At 39.4% G+C, this 14,265-nt stretch overlaps 1 protein-coding gene across 1 annotated transcript in view; it reads right to left on the reverse strand.

The window, feature by feature from the left end:
* Positions 1-1,627: 1,627 nt before the first annotated feature.
* The window catches only part of LOC116281625 (uncharacterized), an 84,246-nt gene continuing 71,608 nt past the window's right edge, over positions 1,628-14,265 (reverse strand). The window contains exons 3-4 of the mRNA XM_072965570.1: positions 1,875-2,011; positions 1,628-1,710 (exon numbers count right to left, since the gene is read on the reverse strand). Of these exons, the coding sequence (XP_072821671.1) occupies positions 1,879-2,011 (133 nt within the window). The 3' untranslated portion in view covers positions 1,628-1,710; positions 1,875-1,878. The remainder of the gene's footprint in view (positions 1,711-1,874; positions 2,012-14,265) is intronic.

Genomic DNA, 14,265 nt, shown 5'->3' on the forward strand with positions numbered 1-14,265 from the left:
AGCCGTGTCCTGCAGTGACCACAGAACTTATTTGTGTCAGAGCTACAATGCGAAGGCCCGGTGCTTCACTAATTTCTATTTTTTGTTTTTTAAGCAGCACCAGAAAATCTCTTTTACTCCTTTTATGAGACATATGTTTAATTTTTAAAATAGTTTTGTATTTCTAAGCTCCCCTTTCCCCAGATATCTTTTTTCCTCAACATTTTTCTCTACCTCCTAATACACTTGGTATTTTCAGCCTTTTAATTCTTCTCATTTTCCCTTTGCATTTGATCTTTGATCCCTCTGGTTCAGTCTCTCTCTAATCAGCTTCTATCACCTATCTGTGTCTGTCATTTTCCTTCCTCGACATTTTCTTCTGTCTCACTCCTATTTTCTCTTGATTCTTCTGAAACTTATTTCCATAACCTTTACCTCTCCGCTCTGGGTTCTTTTTCATCTTGTTTCTATCTGTACTCTTTCCTTCATGACTGCTGTTTCTACTAGAGCAGTTTTAGCCCTTTCTTCACTTTTTATCTCCTTTTCTGTCCTGTTTCAATATGACCCCTTTGTTTCACTGCCCTTTCAACACAGCAATGAAGGATGTGTGAGCGTGAGAGTGTGTGTGTGCGCGCGCACGTGCACATGCAGTCAGAATTACTTGGTGTGGGGCTGGAGAAAAGCAGGGAAAAGATTGAGGGAGACACCGAAGAATGTCTTCATAGAAGGAGAAATGCTTTGCTTATTTCCATCCCTGGGGATGTTAATCAGAAAGTTTCTTTTCTAATGCCCGTTTAATAAATACAAGTTATGTACATATGTTTCTTATATAAAAGTATCCTGAATCAGTACTGTATGTGTGAAATGTTTCAATTTTCCTAAAACATTCTAAAACTTTTTCCAGATCCATTGTACAAATAGTTAAGGAGGAAAGGGATTGCTTTCTGCGTTTTATTTGGACATATTTCAAGTACAATAAACACATGTTAAGATTATGTTTTGGACATCACAAAAATGCTTATCAACTATATTTGAGACAACTATAAAATCACCACAGTAGCATCAGAGTAAAGTTACTTGACACATTATGAACAAGAAAAATCTAGATATTTAAACATAGTACTACTTTAAAAATTAATTTTTCTGGGCTCTAGACTTTGAGTGAATTTGTTTAATGTGTATTATTTCAGAGTACTGCTTTTTAACAAAAGCAGTTTGTCTTATTAATCAGAGTACAATAATAAAAATGACTCTGTGTGTGCATAGCCTTAAGTATTGATGCCTTAAATGCCTATCAGAGTGTATCCTATCTATTCCATTAGGCAAAAAAAGTTTTCTTTTGTTCCATAATCACAGTTTCTTACCCAGCTCCATGGCTGGGTCATTCAGAGTTGGAAGTGAGCCCATGTATAACTGCATACATCTAAGAATCAAACCTTAGCAATTACTAAGGACAATAATGTCACAACAAGAACTTAGAAACAATTCAGATAACTCTCATTCATTTTTTAAGTCTGAAAATTATAAGGCCTCCTTAAATACTAATGAACAAACACATAAGTACACAAACAAGAGTATCCTTACCTTTTAATTACAAGATCTCTGCTCAAAATCCTGTAAAAGGATCTTCCCTCACAGCCTGTTTTTCGGTCATCCTATATCGGTGAGCTTGCCTGGTGTTCTCCCAGATGACCTGGGTTCAACATCTGCTCTGAGGAAAGGTCCTCCTGGCTCAATAATTAGAATACAACGATCTTATTACAGTTGGAAAAATGATTTATTCATCTTTATTATACATTGATTTTTGGCATGGCAGAAAACAGGGGAGAGATATTAAATGCAATTCCATGGGGCCAGAGATGGATCTAATATTACCTAATATCTTCAGAACTGACCAGATCAAATTAGACGGTAATCCAGAGCTTGACAGGCTGACTCACACTTTGAAGAGAGGGGACACCGAGGAGGCTGCTGAGCACTTGATGGATCAGTGGGATTAGATGGCATGAAGGAGGGGCGCTGCTCCATCCACCTGGGGAGCAGGAATGAAACAGATGAATGGTAGAAGGACAAAGGGGAGAAGCCCACGGAAACTGACAAAGAGGAAAGATCGGAAATGAAGCGACACGTATGCAAAAAGAACAGGACTGACCTGAAATGCAAAAATAGAATGGTCATGTGAGGGAACGACTCCTTCTCTCCTTAGACCCTACTGTGGCCACTGTTTTTAAGTCACAGATTGAAAAGCTAAACAGGAGGGGTTTCTCTCAACAGAAAGAAGGTAGAAGCACTGTGCCACACTTAACTCATTATTATTCTCTCTTAACAAACAAACATGCTTCTCAATTCTCCACTTTCTTTTAATGCCAAATTCTGGATCAATACATTTAATTGCTGCCCCAACTCAACCTTTCACCTGTATGTAATTAAGTGTATGTGATTTCTAAAATGATTCAGCATTTCTGACCATGGTCTGAATGTTTAAGTGTTAACACTACAGAACCTAGCATGGCATCCTGTACAGATTAGCAACAATTCTAATATAAGGGACAATAATACACGTAAGAAAAGATGACATTAAAAATTAGCAATAATAAATATTTATTAGGTAAATGGAAAGGTCTGTCTCTATAAAATGTTGTGACATCATTCTGTTAATCCTAGTTATTCAGAATTTATCTGTTTAAAATAAAATCATGTGATATGTCACTACATTTTCTCTTTTTGAGAATTATTTTGGATAGCCTAGGTTTTTTGCTTTCCATATAAATTTTAGAAATAATTTCAATTTCTGCAAGAACTCCTACTGGGGATTTTTATTGGAAAGATGTTGAATCTGCAGACAATTTTGGGAGAAGTGATGGCTTAACAACAGTGAATCTTCTGATCCACTGATATGGTACAGGTCTTGTGTATATTTTGTTAAATATATCTCTAAGTATTTAATAATTTTGATGCTGTTATAACTGGTATTTTTAAAATTTCAATTTTCAATTATTTATTGCTAATGTGTAGAAATACAATTGATGGTGTGTATCGACCTGTTATCCTGTGGCTTTGATAAACTCACTTAATTTTAGTAGAATATTTATAGATTCCTAAGTATTTTCTCTACAGATCTTTATGTCATCTGCAAATAAACATAGTTTTATGCTCTCCTTTCCAAAGACAGGCAGAAAAGTTGACATTGATCATTTTAAAAAAATTGATTGGAGAATGACATTCTTGACAAACATAGTCTTTACATGTTCAGAAACAACTCTAAGTCTATTTAAAATAGGGACATTTTGGAGAATGGTGACTGGAGAAAAAAACTATCCATTTTTATTTAACAAGGAGGTTTTAACATTCTTCCTGAGGAATGGTTTTGTGTCTTAGAAAACCACAATGGCTTCTGCGGCTAACATCTTAAATATGGGGAGAGGAGCGTGTTAAGAAAGAAATAAAAATAAGTCCACGTGTTTCTGTAGATTTATAAATCATGAAATCAAGATCACAAAAAGTTAAGGGAAAAAAATAAGAAGGAAAAAGTCAAGACACAGAGAGAAAGACTAAAAGGGAATGTGAGCTATTGCCTTTGGAAGTCAATACATCAATAACTTATCTCAAAAGATTTCTTGGCTCTTTCCAAAAATGCAAATTCTATGAGCCCCAAACTGAATTCACCAACTTCCCTCCCAAACCAGTGGTGTTTTCCTTTCTCCATTCTTTTTGAGTCATACCACCTTTCCCAGCATCCCTGGTAGAAACCAGTTAGTGGACTTTGGCCCCTTCTTCCCGTTCACTTTTGACATCTAATGGAGCCCAGTGCATCCTGCCGAAAGCCTCTCCGCACGCCCGCCACCACCCACTTTCCCGTTGTGCTGCATGGCAGCCTGCTTCCCCTTCCTCCCAGAGTCGCCTGAGTGTCAATTACTCATCCCAGGAGCAGAAGGGGAAAATGTGCCTCTCACAGGTGCTGGTCACTGGCACAGACCTTTTCTTTTGTCTCCTCACCTCTCCAGTTCATCTTCAACCAAGAACCAGAAACATATTCTTGAAATACCTCAGTGACACTATGCCGTGACCAACACCCCACACTGGACCCAAGCAGGCTAGCTCCCTCTGTCTCCTGTCTACCCAAGACCTGCAGACCCTGCCTTGCCCCTCTTGGGACGCAGTCCCCAGAACGCCAGTCCTCCACAACTCTCCTCCTTCTGGGCTCCTTCATCCATTCATGACAGTACCTCTCCTGTTGGCATTTAAATGTTCATTGCTATGTATATCTTTAGAAGTTTCATAGGTCTAAGTCAGAGACTGTAAGGTTACCATAATCTTTTCCATCTCCCAAACCAATCTAGCAGGATTCATTAAACACTGACTGGGGGAATAAGTCAGGAAATCAGTAAACACAATCACTTTAACACACATCAGGACTTTTTTTTTTCTTTTTTCTGGGCTTTTGGTATTTGCCCAAACAGGATTCTATTAAAATTAAAGAAAAATTAATTTATGGCTTCAGATTTTTTTTGGAGGAGGGGAAAGGACTTATGTAATATTTTCAGGTAATAAATGACAATGATGATTGTTGACTGTTGACCACTTACTATGTATCAGTCACTGTAAGTACATCAGTTCATTTCATCCTTACAGCATTCCTGTAAAGGATTCACGTGACTCTCACTTTGCAGGTGAGAAAAACAGAATCAGAGAGGGGAGGTAACTTACCTAGTGCCACACAGCTAGCTTGTTTCAGGGATAGAACTTAGATATAGGTAGGTCTGGCTCTGTCTTAGTCAAAACAAATTACTATAACAAAATACCAACAGAAATTTATTTTCTCACAGTTCTGGAGGCCAGAAGTCTAAGATTAGAGCTCTCTTCCTGGCTTAAAGACGACCTCCTTTTCTCTGTGTCTTCATATATTTCCTCATGTTCCTCTCCTTATAAGGCTACCAATCCTATCAGATTAGGACCCCAATTTATGACTTCACTTAACCTTAATTACTTCATAAAAGTCCTAGCTCCAAATACAATCACATTATGCACTAGAGTTTCCATATATGCCCTTGAAAGGGACACAAACACTCAGTCTATAATAAGCTCTAAAAAGATGTGGGCATATGGATTGGGCATTACAAAATGAGACTCAAGAAACCCACTCCCAAAGATGGATGGTACAACCATGAATTCATCACAAATTTCAACTCCCAGACTCAGCTCCCAGTAATTCAACATGCCAGATCAGGCCACACTGACACCCTCCCCCAAAACCTACCTTCTCACCCACCAAGGAATTTTCATGTTTAAAAATAGAATAACAATTCTGAAAAGGTTCCAGCCCGTACTGTCCTGGATTTCATGGAGATTTCAGAATGTGAATTTAGGGGATATGACACTGAGGGACACATTCAGGTGAGGCTGCACTGAGGCTGGGTTGCCCACGTTCTGTGGGTGATGACAACGCCTCTGCCCCCATCACTAGTGCTGGCTGGACCCTGCTTTGATGATACAAAGAGGCAACCGGTCAGAAGGCACCTCCTTCTAGGTGGCCCCAGTAATAAAATCCCAGTGTGTCAAAAGCGCGCACAAGCAGGGTAATTTGCTGTAAGGCAGTTGAAAGTTGAACATCTCGGCTGCTGGAACAAGCACCAGGCTTCCCCGGGGGAACAAATCCACAGTGTTCGGATTCCTCATGAAAATAGCATTGGCACTCTACTTCTGCCTTAGAGAAACAAGCCTGGTGCCAAGTAGAAGCCAGACGTTCCTGCATTTTTACCCTCCTCTGCTGTCGTCTCTCAGCGATTATTGATATTTCAGAAAAGAGAGGTATTTCAGCCATTTTCATTTTCATGAAAAACACATATCACAAATATTTTTGTCCTTTTCTTTTTTTAATTTTTGTTATTTATTTTATCATCTTTTAAAAAATATTCCTATTGCAATTTGTTTGGCTATATTTAGACTCTGTTAGACTTATTTAAATAAGTGAGACTTATTTATTTATTGTTATCTTTACTGCCAAGGAAATCATGCAGAGTGGTGCTGGTTTCCTACTGGCTTCTCATCCAAATTCTCTTCCCTCTGCCTCCAAGACCCTTTCCCTCTCTGCTCCTCTGCATGAAATTTAGCAATATGAACTCAGCATAAAGGTTTTATCCTTGCTTCTTGTTACCGTTGATTTAAAAAAAAATTGAATGATCAGAGAGGCAACAAGTAAATCCCTCTTTTTCATGTGAAAAGCAGCAAGGACATTATTTGGTCTAAATTGGAGTTCGCTGTAATTCTGCTCCCCTGGTGATCAGTTCAGTCCATCCGGAGAGAAAATGGAGGTGATGATTCCCAAGCATACATTATTTAAATGTTCCCAATAAAAAAAATGTGTAAAAATGATATTAAAATCCTACCTGATGGCCAAGAAAATGCATCTGAAGTTGAAAATACCAAAACTTGTTCTCTGCCCCAATTTTTGTAATTGGTAAGATTATTCAAGACTCATAAATGAACTGACAATAATAAATTCACAGGTATTGCATGAAAATGGATGTGTCATGCATTTTTTTTATTGCCACATTGCTGATTGAGCAGGACTCTGAGAGGCAGCCTTTTTACACTAAGACCTCCCCACAAATGTCACACATTCTTACATGTGACAGTCATCTCTGCCAGGAAACTCTTCTACACCAGCTTAAAATACTCTTGAAATAACATGGGCTCACTTCGTTTTACTTCCAACTTCTACAGCCCTGGAGAACAGCTAGTCACGCAGAAAAGCTTCTATTTTCCTACATTCCAGACTAAACCAGAAGTCCTTTTACAGTCACCCTAGCAGGTCTATGGTGCAACCCTTGTCCTTCAATGGTCTTTGTGTGTCTGCTGAGCAGCTTTTCAAGCTCTTTTACAGTAATGATTTCAGACTTGTGTACAGTCCAGGTTTTCCCCTGTAAAGCCACAAACTTCTTGAGGACAAGGACCATTTTGACATCCTTATGCTGCACAAAGAAGTGTTTTAAACCTAGTAGTAATGAATAAATGTCCAGTAAGTGTCTTAATTTAACACAGTTTGCATAGCACTCACCCTTGACTGTAAGCCCTTCTGTGTGCTTTACAGGTATTAACTTCATGGAATCTTATAGCATCTCAATGGCATAAATACTATTTTCATCTCCATTTCACAAACGAGAAAACCGAGGTGCAGAGAGGTTAAGAAATCACCCAAAGGTCAGATAAGTAATAAATCCCTGAACCAGGATTCAAACTTAAAGAATAAGGAAGTTGCACACAGCAAAGCAGCATACAGGTTGTTTGAGAATATTATCTGTCTTCACATGCATAGTGCACCTTCAAAGCTAAGTGTATAATTTAGACATTAGTTAATTTTTAAATGACTAATTTTGACATATGCAATAATATGTAAGCACTTGGCTTTGTCACTTCAAACCCTGACATCGATGAGACCAGAATCAATTCTACTATGACCATTATCAGACACCTACAAAAACAGACGAAGTAGCTAGCTAGTGTATTCATTAAGTAACGGCTATGACTCGTTTTTCATTACATTTTGTAAATATAGTATTTCTGGAATCAAAATGAGTTTACCATGTGTAATAATAAAAAGGTATAAACGCAAAATTTTAAAAAAGAGCTGTTTGTGTGCTGGCCCATTTTCTATCTAACCTCTCCCTGAAAAAATAAATATGCAAAGGCATGGACAGGTCACCCTCCAAACAATTGTTCATAATACTGTACCTGCTTAGGAACAGCAGTTACTCATCATGAATTTGCTGCGACAGATTGTTTTTTGCCCTAATTACACTGAATCAAGTGTTGCCCGTATTCTACGTACAGTCTGCTCTGAATGATTCTTGCTTTCAATCTCTTGCTCTCTTTTTATTCTACATTGATTCTCCTTCACATCCAGTTAAGTTCAGGGACTTGGCACTCCTTTCCCAGTTTATCACAGTCATAATATATTTTGGCATTGTTTCCAAAATTACATCATCCACCTCTTTTAGCATGCACACACAATTTCACCACCCAAAGTGAATGACAAGAATTCTTCTTCAGGGAACATCGATCAAGTGAATTGTTGGATATGTCATGCAATTTTCAACAAGGATAGGACATTAGGAAATTAGTCTTGAGCCCTTTAAAAATAATCACCTTCTCAATAGGTATATTGCCCAGGTACAAAGGATCCAAAGGCCATCTCCAGGAATTTATCTAACTACAAAAATTCCTATAAAGCAGGGAGAATATTATTGTGCCAACTCAAATCTTCCTCTTGCCCTGCTTCCTGTTTATGGGCACATCCTTCTGTTCCCTTCTGGAGACTTTCAGTTTCTTCTACAAGTTTAGGTATTTACAAAAGACAGGGAGATCCCAAGACTGTAGACAGAGTCTATCTGAGCAATGAAATTTTCTCTGGGCAAAGGGCTGGGGTGGGGGGGAATACAGGGAAGAAAAGAACTAAATTAGCATCTGAGTCAATCATTCTGACATACCTGGGGACAGAATTCTTGCTGTTAGTTTGCTCCCACTGTTGGCCAAGGAGAAAAGGCTTGTCTGCCATGCAGAGACATATCAAGGTGTGATCTTGCTAGGTGAGTAGTATCAATAAAAGCCTAAGAAATTCTGAGGACAGACTGACCTGTCCTACACAGAACTCCTCTCTGGGACAGGCTAGAAATACCTGGCTTACAGGGAAACAGTTCAGGGAAAATTTGAGACGAGTTTGAACAAGGAAAGTCAATGTGTTCAGTCCTTTCATTAAAGACTCATGGAAGGAAAAAGCTGTCAGAATGCAGGTGGTGAGAAATCAGATACAATTTCAAAATCGGCGCTTTTTCCCATCCTCAGGGACAGAAGAGGAAACAACATTAAAGCATCATGAGAGTACACAGCTGTAGTCTCTGTATGGTAAGAGCTGGTATGTTTGCCATGCAACTTTACAGAATAAGCTCCAAGTGGGAAACATCTACGAGATGTTAATCCACCAAGCTGTCCAGCCTTGGCCTTGGTCCTGAAAAGAAGCAATAACATTTTAATTCCTCAAACTAACTGGTACCCAGCTTTTTATTACACCACTAATCACCCCACTAAATCTGATGTTCTGACTTCTTCTCACCCACTTAAAAAAGGAGCAATCTTAATCCAGGAGGAAAGGGGTGGTGGTCTGGAGGTGGGCACGTTAGAACATGTCACTGGCACCAAGCCTTTTCTTGCCCTTGGATGAACTTAAACTTTGGATGAATCAATGTTTGCAACACTCGGGGGCATCATAATAATTGGTTTGAGGTCTGTTTGTGATTTGGTTGCCATGCTTATTAAAGCTGATATAAAAGGACTTAATCCCCAGGGCTTTAGCAAATAACCACTATCATTTAGTGGGAAGTGGGTGGCACGTCAGTTGTCAGTTCTAATTTCCCCCTAAACATACTTTTCTTATTATATCTCTAATGTCCACAAGACTGACACACTGTGATGGGGGTTCTGGAGGAAGGGGAGAGTGAGAGCTACCTGGTGAGAGAGGGTATTTTTATGGGATATACAAAATCTAGTACTTTGATTTGAAAGAAACAGTAATGGGATATTGAGGCTATTTTTTTCCATCAAAGTTTCTAAAGACGTCAAGCCAATTTCTGTGAAAAACTGGTATAAATTTTTGTTGCCTACTCCCTTCACCTAAAAGTTGAGTGATGAGACGCATGTAGGATGACTGTTATATTCCATTAAATATAAGTTAAATCATTATTTTATGTTCTACTAAGGAGGAAAAAAATGTCACCAATTAAAGTGACATAGTATTTTCTTATCACTTAATATTTGTATATTATTGAAAAATGTTTTGAGATTCATTTTAGATTTTATTATAGATCATACTTTTCTTATCACTTAATATTTGTGTATTATTGAAAAATGTTTTGAGACTCATTATAGATTTTATTATATACCATACTTTTCTGTTTCTGTGCCTTTCTATGTGCATAATAAAACTTCAGTGCCAGTTCATGATGTAATCTCTTTAAGGCATTTTAAAAAACAATTAAACTCACCTTTTTTTTAGCATCACCTATACACATTATTCCAGGAAATGGCAGCAGCATGAACAGCTATGACCAAGTATGAACGTGCACAGGCTGAACAGCAATCGCAGATGCATTCCAGTTAGAAAGGTTAAAAGTTTGCTTCTCAGAATCAACGAAATGCAGCATTGGGAGACGAATAAAGTTTCCCAATGCATGGCCATCATCAAAAATCTACAAATGATAAATGTTGCAGAGGGTGTGGAGAAAAGGGAACGCTCCTACACTGTTGGTGGGAATGTAAATTGGTGCAGCCACTATGGAGAACAGTATGGAGGTTCCTTAAAAAACTAAAAATAGACTTACCATGTGATCCAGCAATCCCATTCCTGGGCATAGATCCCGAAGAAATTCAAAAAGATACATACACCTCAATGTTCATAGCAGCACTGTTTACAGTAACCAAGATGTGGAAGCAAACAGCAAGATTCTACTGTATAGCACAGGGAACTATATTCAATATCTCGTAAAACCTATGATGGAAAAGAATCTGAAAAAGAATGTGTGTATATATATATGAATCACTTTGCTGTACACCTGAAACTAACAAAACATTGTAAATCAACTATACTTCAATAAAAAATTTTTTTAAATGTTAAGTTTCCAATTGCAGACAGTTTGAGCATGTTTTCATGACTTCGCATTCTTCTCTAAGGATATGCTGCCCTTTGCGTAAGCTCATGCGCCAGACCTTCATGTTTGGGATGATGCCATCACCCATCATGGACTTGGAGTTGCTTTTCCAGCTGGGGGCGTGAAAGAGTGATTCATGGACCCTCCTACACCCAACACCCTTGCATAGAAATGGCCTTGGCACAAAAAGTGTATTTTATTCCGCACAATTCCAAGTACAGAATTTTGAGGTGCCCTTGAAACTTGAGAAATCTTAACCCCATTCCACACTGAAGTGCAGTCTGAAGATGAAGTTGGCCCCTTGACTTAAGATTTCTGATCAAATCTTGCAAGCAGTTCTTAAAAGTTCCACAGTTTGGATATTTAAAAGGAGCTAAGTTTGGAGGTGGGGTTTAAAATGCTGATGAGAGCCAAATTGGTATCAATCAAAAACAGGAGAAATTTGGTTATTTTTAAGATGAATCAAAGACAGAGAAGCTAGATGTGAGACGGAGGTCTTCTGCGAGGAGGCCTAGTCAATGGGAAAGTCCCAGGAGCAGAGCAGCTGAAAAGATTTAGGGAACAAGAATCTCTATCATTCAATATTAACTTGAGGGGGGAGGGTGTAGCTCAGAGGTAGAACACATGCGTATGATGCACCAGGTCCTGGGATCAATCCCCAGTGTCTCTGTTAAGTAAATAAATAAATAAAACCTAACTACCTCCACCCACCTCTCTCTCTATACAAAGTTGGTCTGTGTTGCTATGATATAAACCACTCTATTTGTTCAAACTCTCTGTACAACCTGTTATGCACCAAAGATCTTATAAAGGGGTGTGTGTGATGTGGAAAAGAAAACAAATGGGGGTCTGGTTTCCAAATCTGAGGAAACTTTGTACATAACAGAGCGGAGAAAAACCCCTACCCTGAACTGATCCTGTCGGTTCAGGAGCTCAGCCATGAGTGAGCATGAAAACAAAAGTCTCTCAGACGCTCTCAGAAATCTGGGGAAAGCCTTCCTGATTTCCTGTAAGTCATAGAAATCAAGTATGGAGTGTTCTTTTCTTTAGTTCTAGTGCCAGCTTGTCCCTGGGTGGCATCTGGCTTGCACACAATCCAGCACTGACGCCTGGCCAGGCGGGTGGGTGACAGGCACGTGAGGAAGGCAGAGGAGGGCCGCGGGTCGGAGCCCAGGCAGCAAGTGAGCTACCAAGGACCTACCTGGGCCTGACGGTCTTGTTGCTCCCTGGGGGCCAATTATGACCAAGGCAGAGTGAAAAGCAGAGGCCTCGGATGGTAAAAATAAAAAGAATTTGTGCCATGAGGAAAACCAGTCTGGTCCTGGGCGGCGAACTGCTTAGTACGTTCTTCTTGGGCCCCAGCCTCCCCAGTTTATCCTGCTCTCACTCCTCTCCTCCAGAATCTTTGCCTGGATCCACTACATTTGCTCTTCGGACACCAGACACTAGAATGACTTGGCCAACATTTGATAGAACACTTGGGCTTCACTCCAGTGTATCTCACTCTGTGTTTTAATCAAGGATCCCCTCTCGTTTTCACTAAAGCAAGACAGATCTTGGCCATTGTTTTTGTTCCCAAAACATCTGGCTCCAGTCTTCCATCTTCATGATCAACAAAGCTAACCTGTGGAGGGTTACTAGTCCCCTGACTCCCAGTGTTCGATCACCTCCACCAAAGCACACGCAAGCAGCTTGCCTCCTCCTACCTGGGCAGATAAGGTTGGGTCTTCCCCATTCAGGCTCCAAATGGTACTACACTTTGCTAGAGAACAAAGTAAGCATGGAGGAAAACAAACAGACAAAGCGATTTTAATCCTTTTCAAAGGAAGCTCTACCTGCTCTGGTCAGAAGTGCTCTGGAGGATGTTCTAGGGGAGCCAGAAAGAAATCCCCAGGTAAGACTAGCTCATTATCAGTGGATGGGAGTCAGGAAAACAGAAAGGTTGAGGGGGAGAATGAGAACCTGGGTGCAGTGAGAGACATAACCAAAGCTCGTTCCCACTTAAATAAGACGTTCTCCCATATACTTCCTGTGTCAAGTTTTGGCTGGGACTTCATATGGCAAGGGCTCCATGGTGTTACATTGTCAGGTCACTCAACCTCTGGGCCGCGATGATGGTGATGTTTACCGATAGCATACGCCTTAAATTAAGAATGAGAATGGATTTCCACTACTCCAAACCGACCCCTCCCAGCTGTGTAAGGAGAAAAGAGAAAAGGGCAAAGTGAGGATAACTGCAGTAACCAGTTCGAGACTCTAATTAATAAATGTTAATATTTATCACACACCACCCACATTCAGCTGGCCAGGACTCAATCATGTGAACACATTCGAATTGCAGTGGAAGATGTGAAGTGCAGCCTTCCCATGTGTCTAGAAAGAGAACTGTGTAGTGGTCATAGTATGGTCTCTGTCAAGTATGTAATAGATACTCGACCTCAAGAGTAATCAGAGGATGCACATTCAAACAGCAGGGAGACACTATTTACTCTTATCAGACTGTCAAGAATTAGAGAGTCAAGTAATATGGAGATGGGTGCAGCCATTATGGCAAACAGTATGGAGATTCCTCAAAAATCTTAAAGTAGACTTACTCTATCATCCAGCAATCGCACTCCTGGATATATACCCAGAGGGACCTCTAATTCGAAAAGACACATGCACCCCGATGTTCATAGCAGCACTAGTTACAATAGCCAAGACATGGAAACAATCTAAATGTCCATCGAAAGATGACTGGAAAAAGAAATTGAGGTATATTTATACAATGGATCACTACTCAGCTGTAAAAAAGAATAAAATAATGCCATTTTCAGCAACATGGATGGACCTAGAGATCGTCATTCTAAGTGAAGTAAGCCAGAACGAGGAGGAAAAATACCATATGATATCACTCATATGTGGAATCTAAAAAAAGAAAAAAAAGAGGACACTAATGAACTCATCTACAAAACAGAAACAGACTCACAGACATAGTAAACAATCTTGTGGTTACCAGGGGAAAGGAAGTGAGAAGGGATAAATTTGGGTTTGAGATTTGCAAATGTTAGCCACTATATATAGAAATAGATTTTAAAGAACAAATTTCTTCTGTACAGCACAGTGAACTATATTCAGTATCTTGTAATAATCTTTAATGAAAAAGAATATGAAAACGTATATATGTTTGTATATGCATACTGGGACATTGTGCTGTACACCAGAAATTGACACATTGTAACTGACTATACTTCAATACAGAGATGGGTCGAAATAGGAGCCATCACAGACTGCTGGTGGATGTCTGACCTCATTCTGGGGACAGTCTCAGAACAGTAAGTGCACCTGCATGTTCACATATCCTAGGACCCAGCAATTCTATCTCTGAGCGCATGTCCTATGATAACTTTCACATAGATGCCCACGGAGACTTGTAAAAAGATGTTCTTCATAGAGTTACAGATGAAAATCAGGGCAATCAAAAGCTCCATCAATAAGGACATGAACACATAAAATGGAACCTGTATTCAATCATCAGAATACAATACAATGATCAGAAGCAATGATAAATATGTATGTTTTTTCTGTTTACTATCTCTATTTTGCA

The sequence above is a fragment of the Vicugna pacos genome, chromosome 8, assembly GCF_048564905.1.
Source record: "Vicugna pacos chromosome 8, VicPac4, whole genome shotgun sequence".
NCBI lineage: Eukaryota > Metazoa > Chordata > Mammalia > Artiodactyla > Camelidae > Vicugna > Vicugna pacos.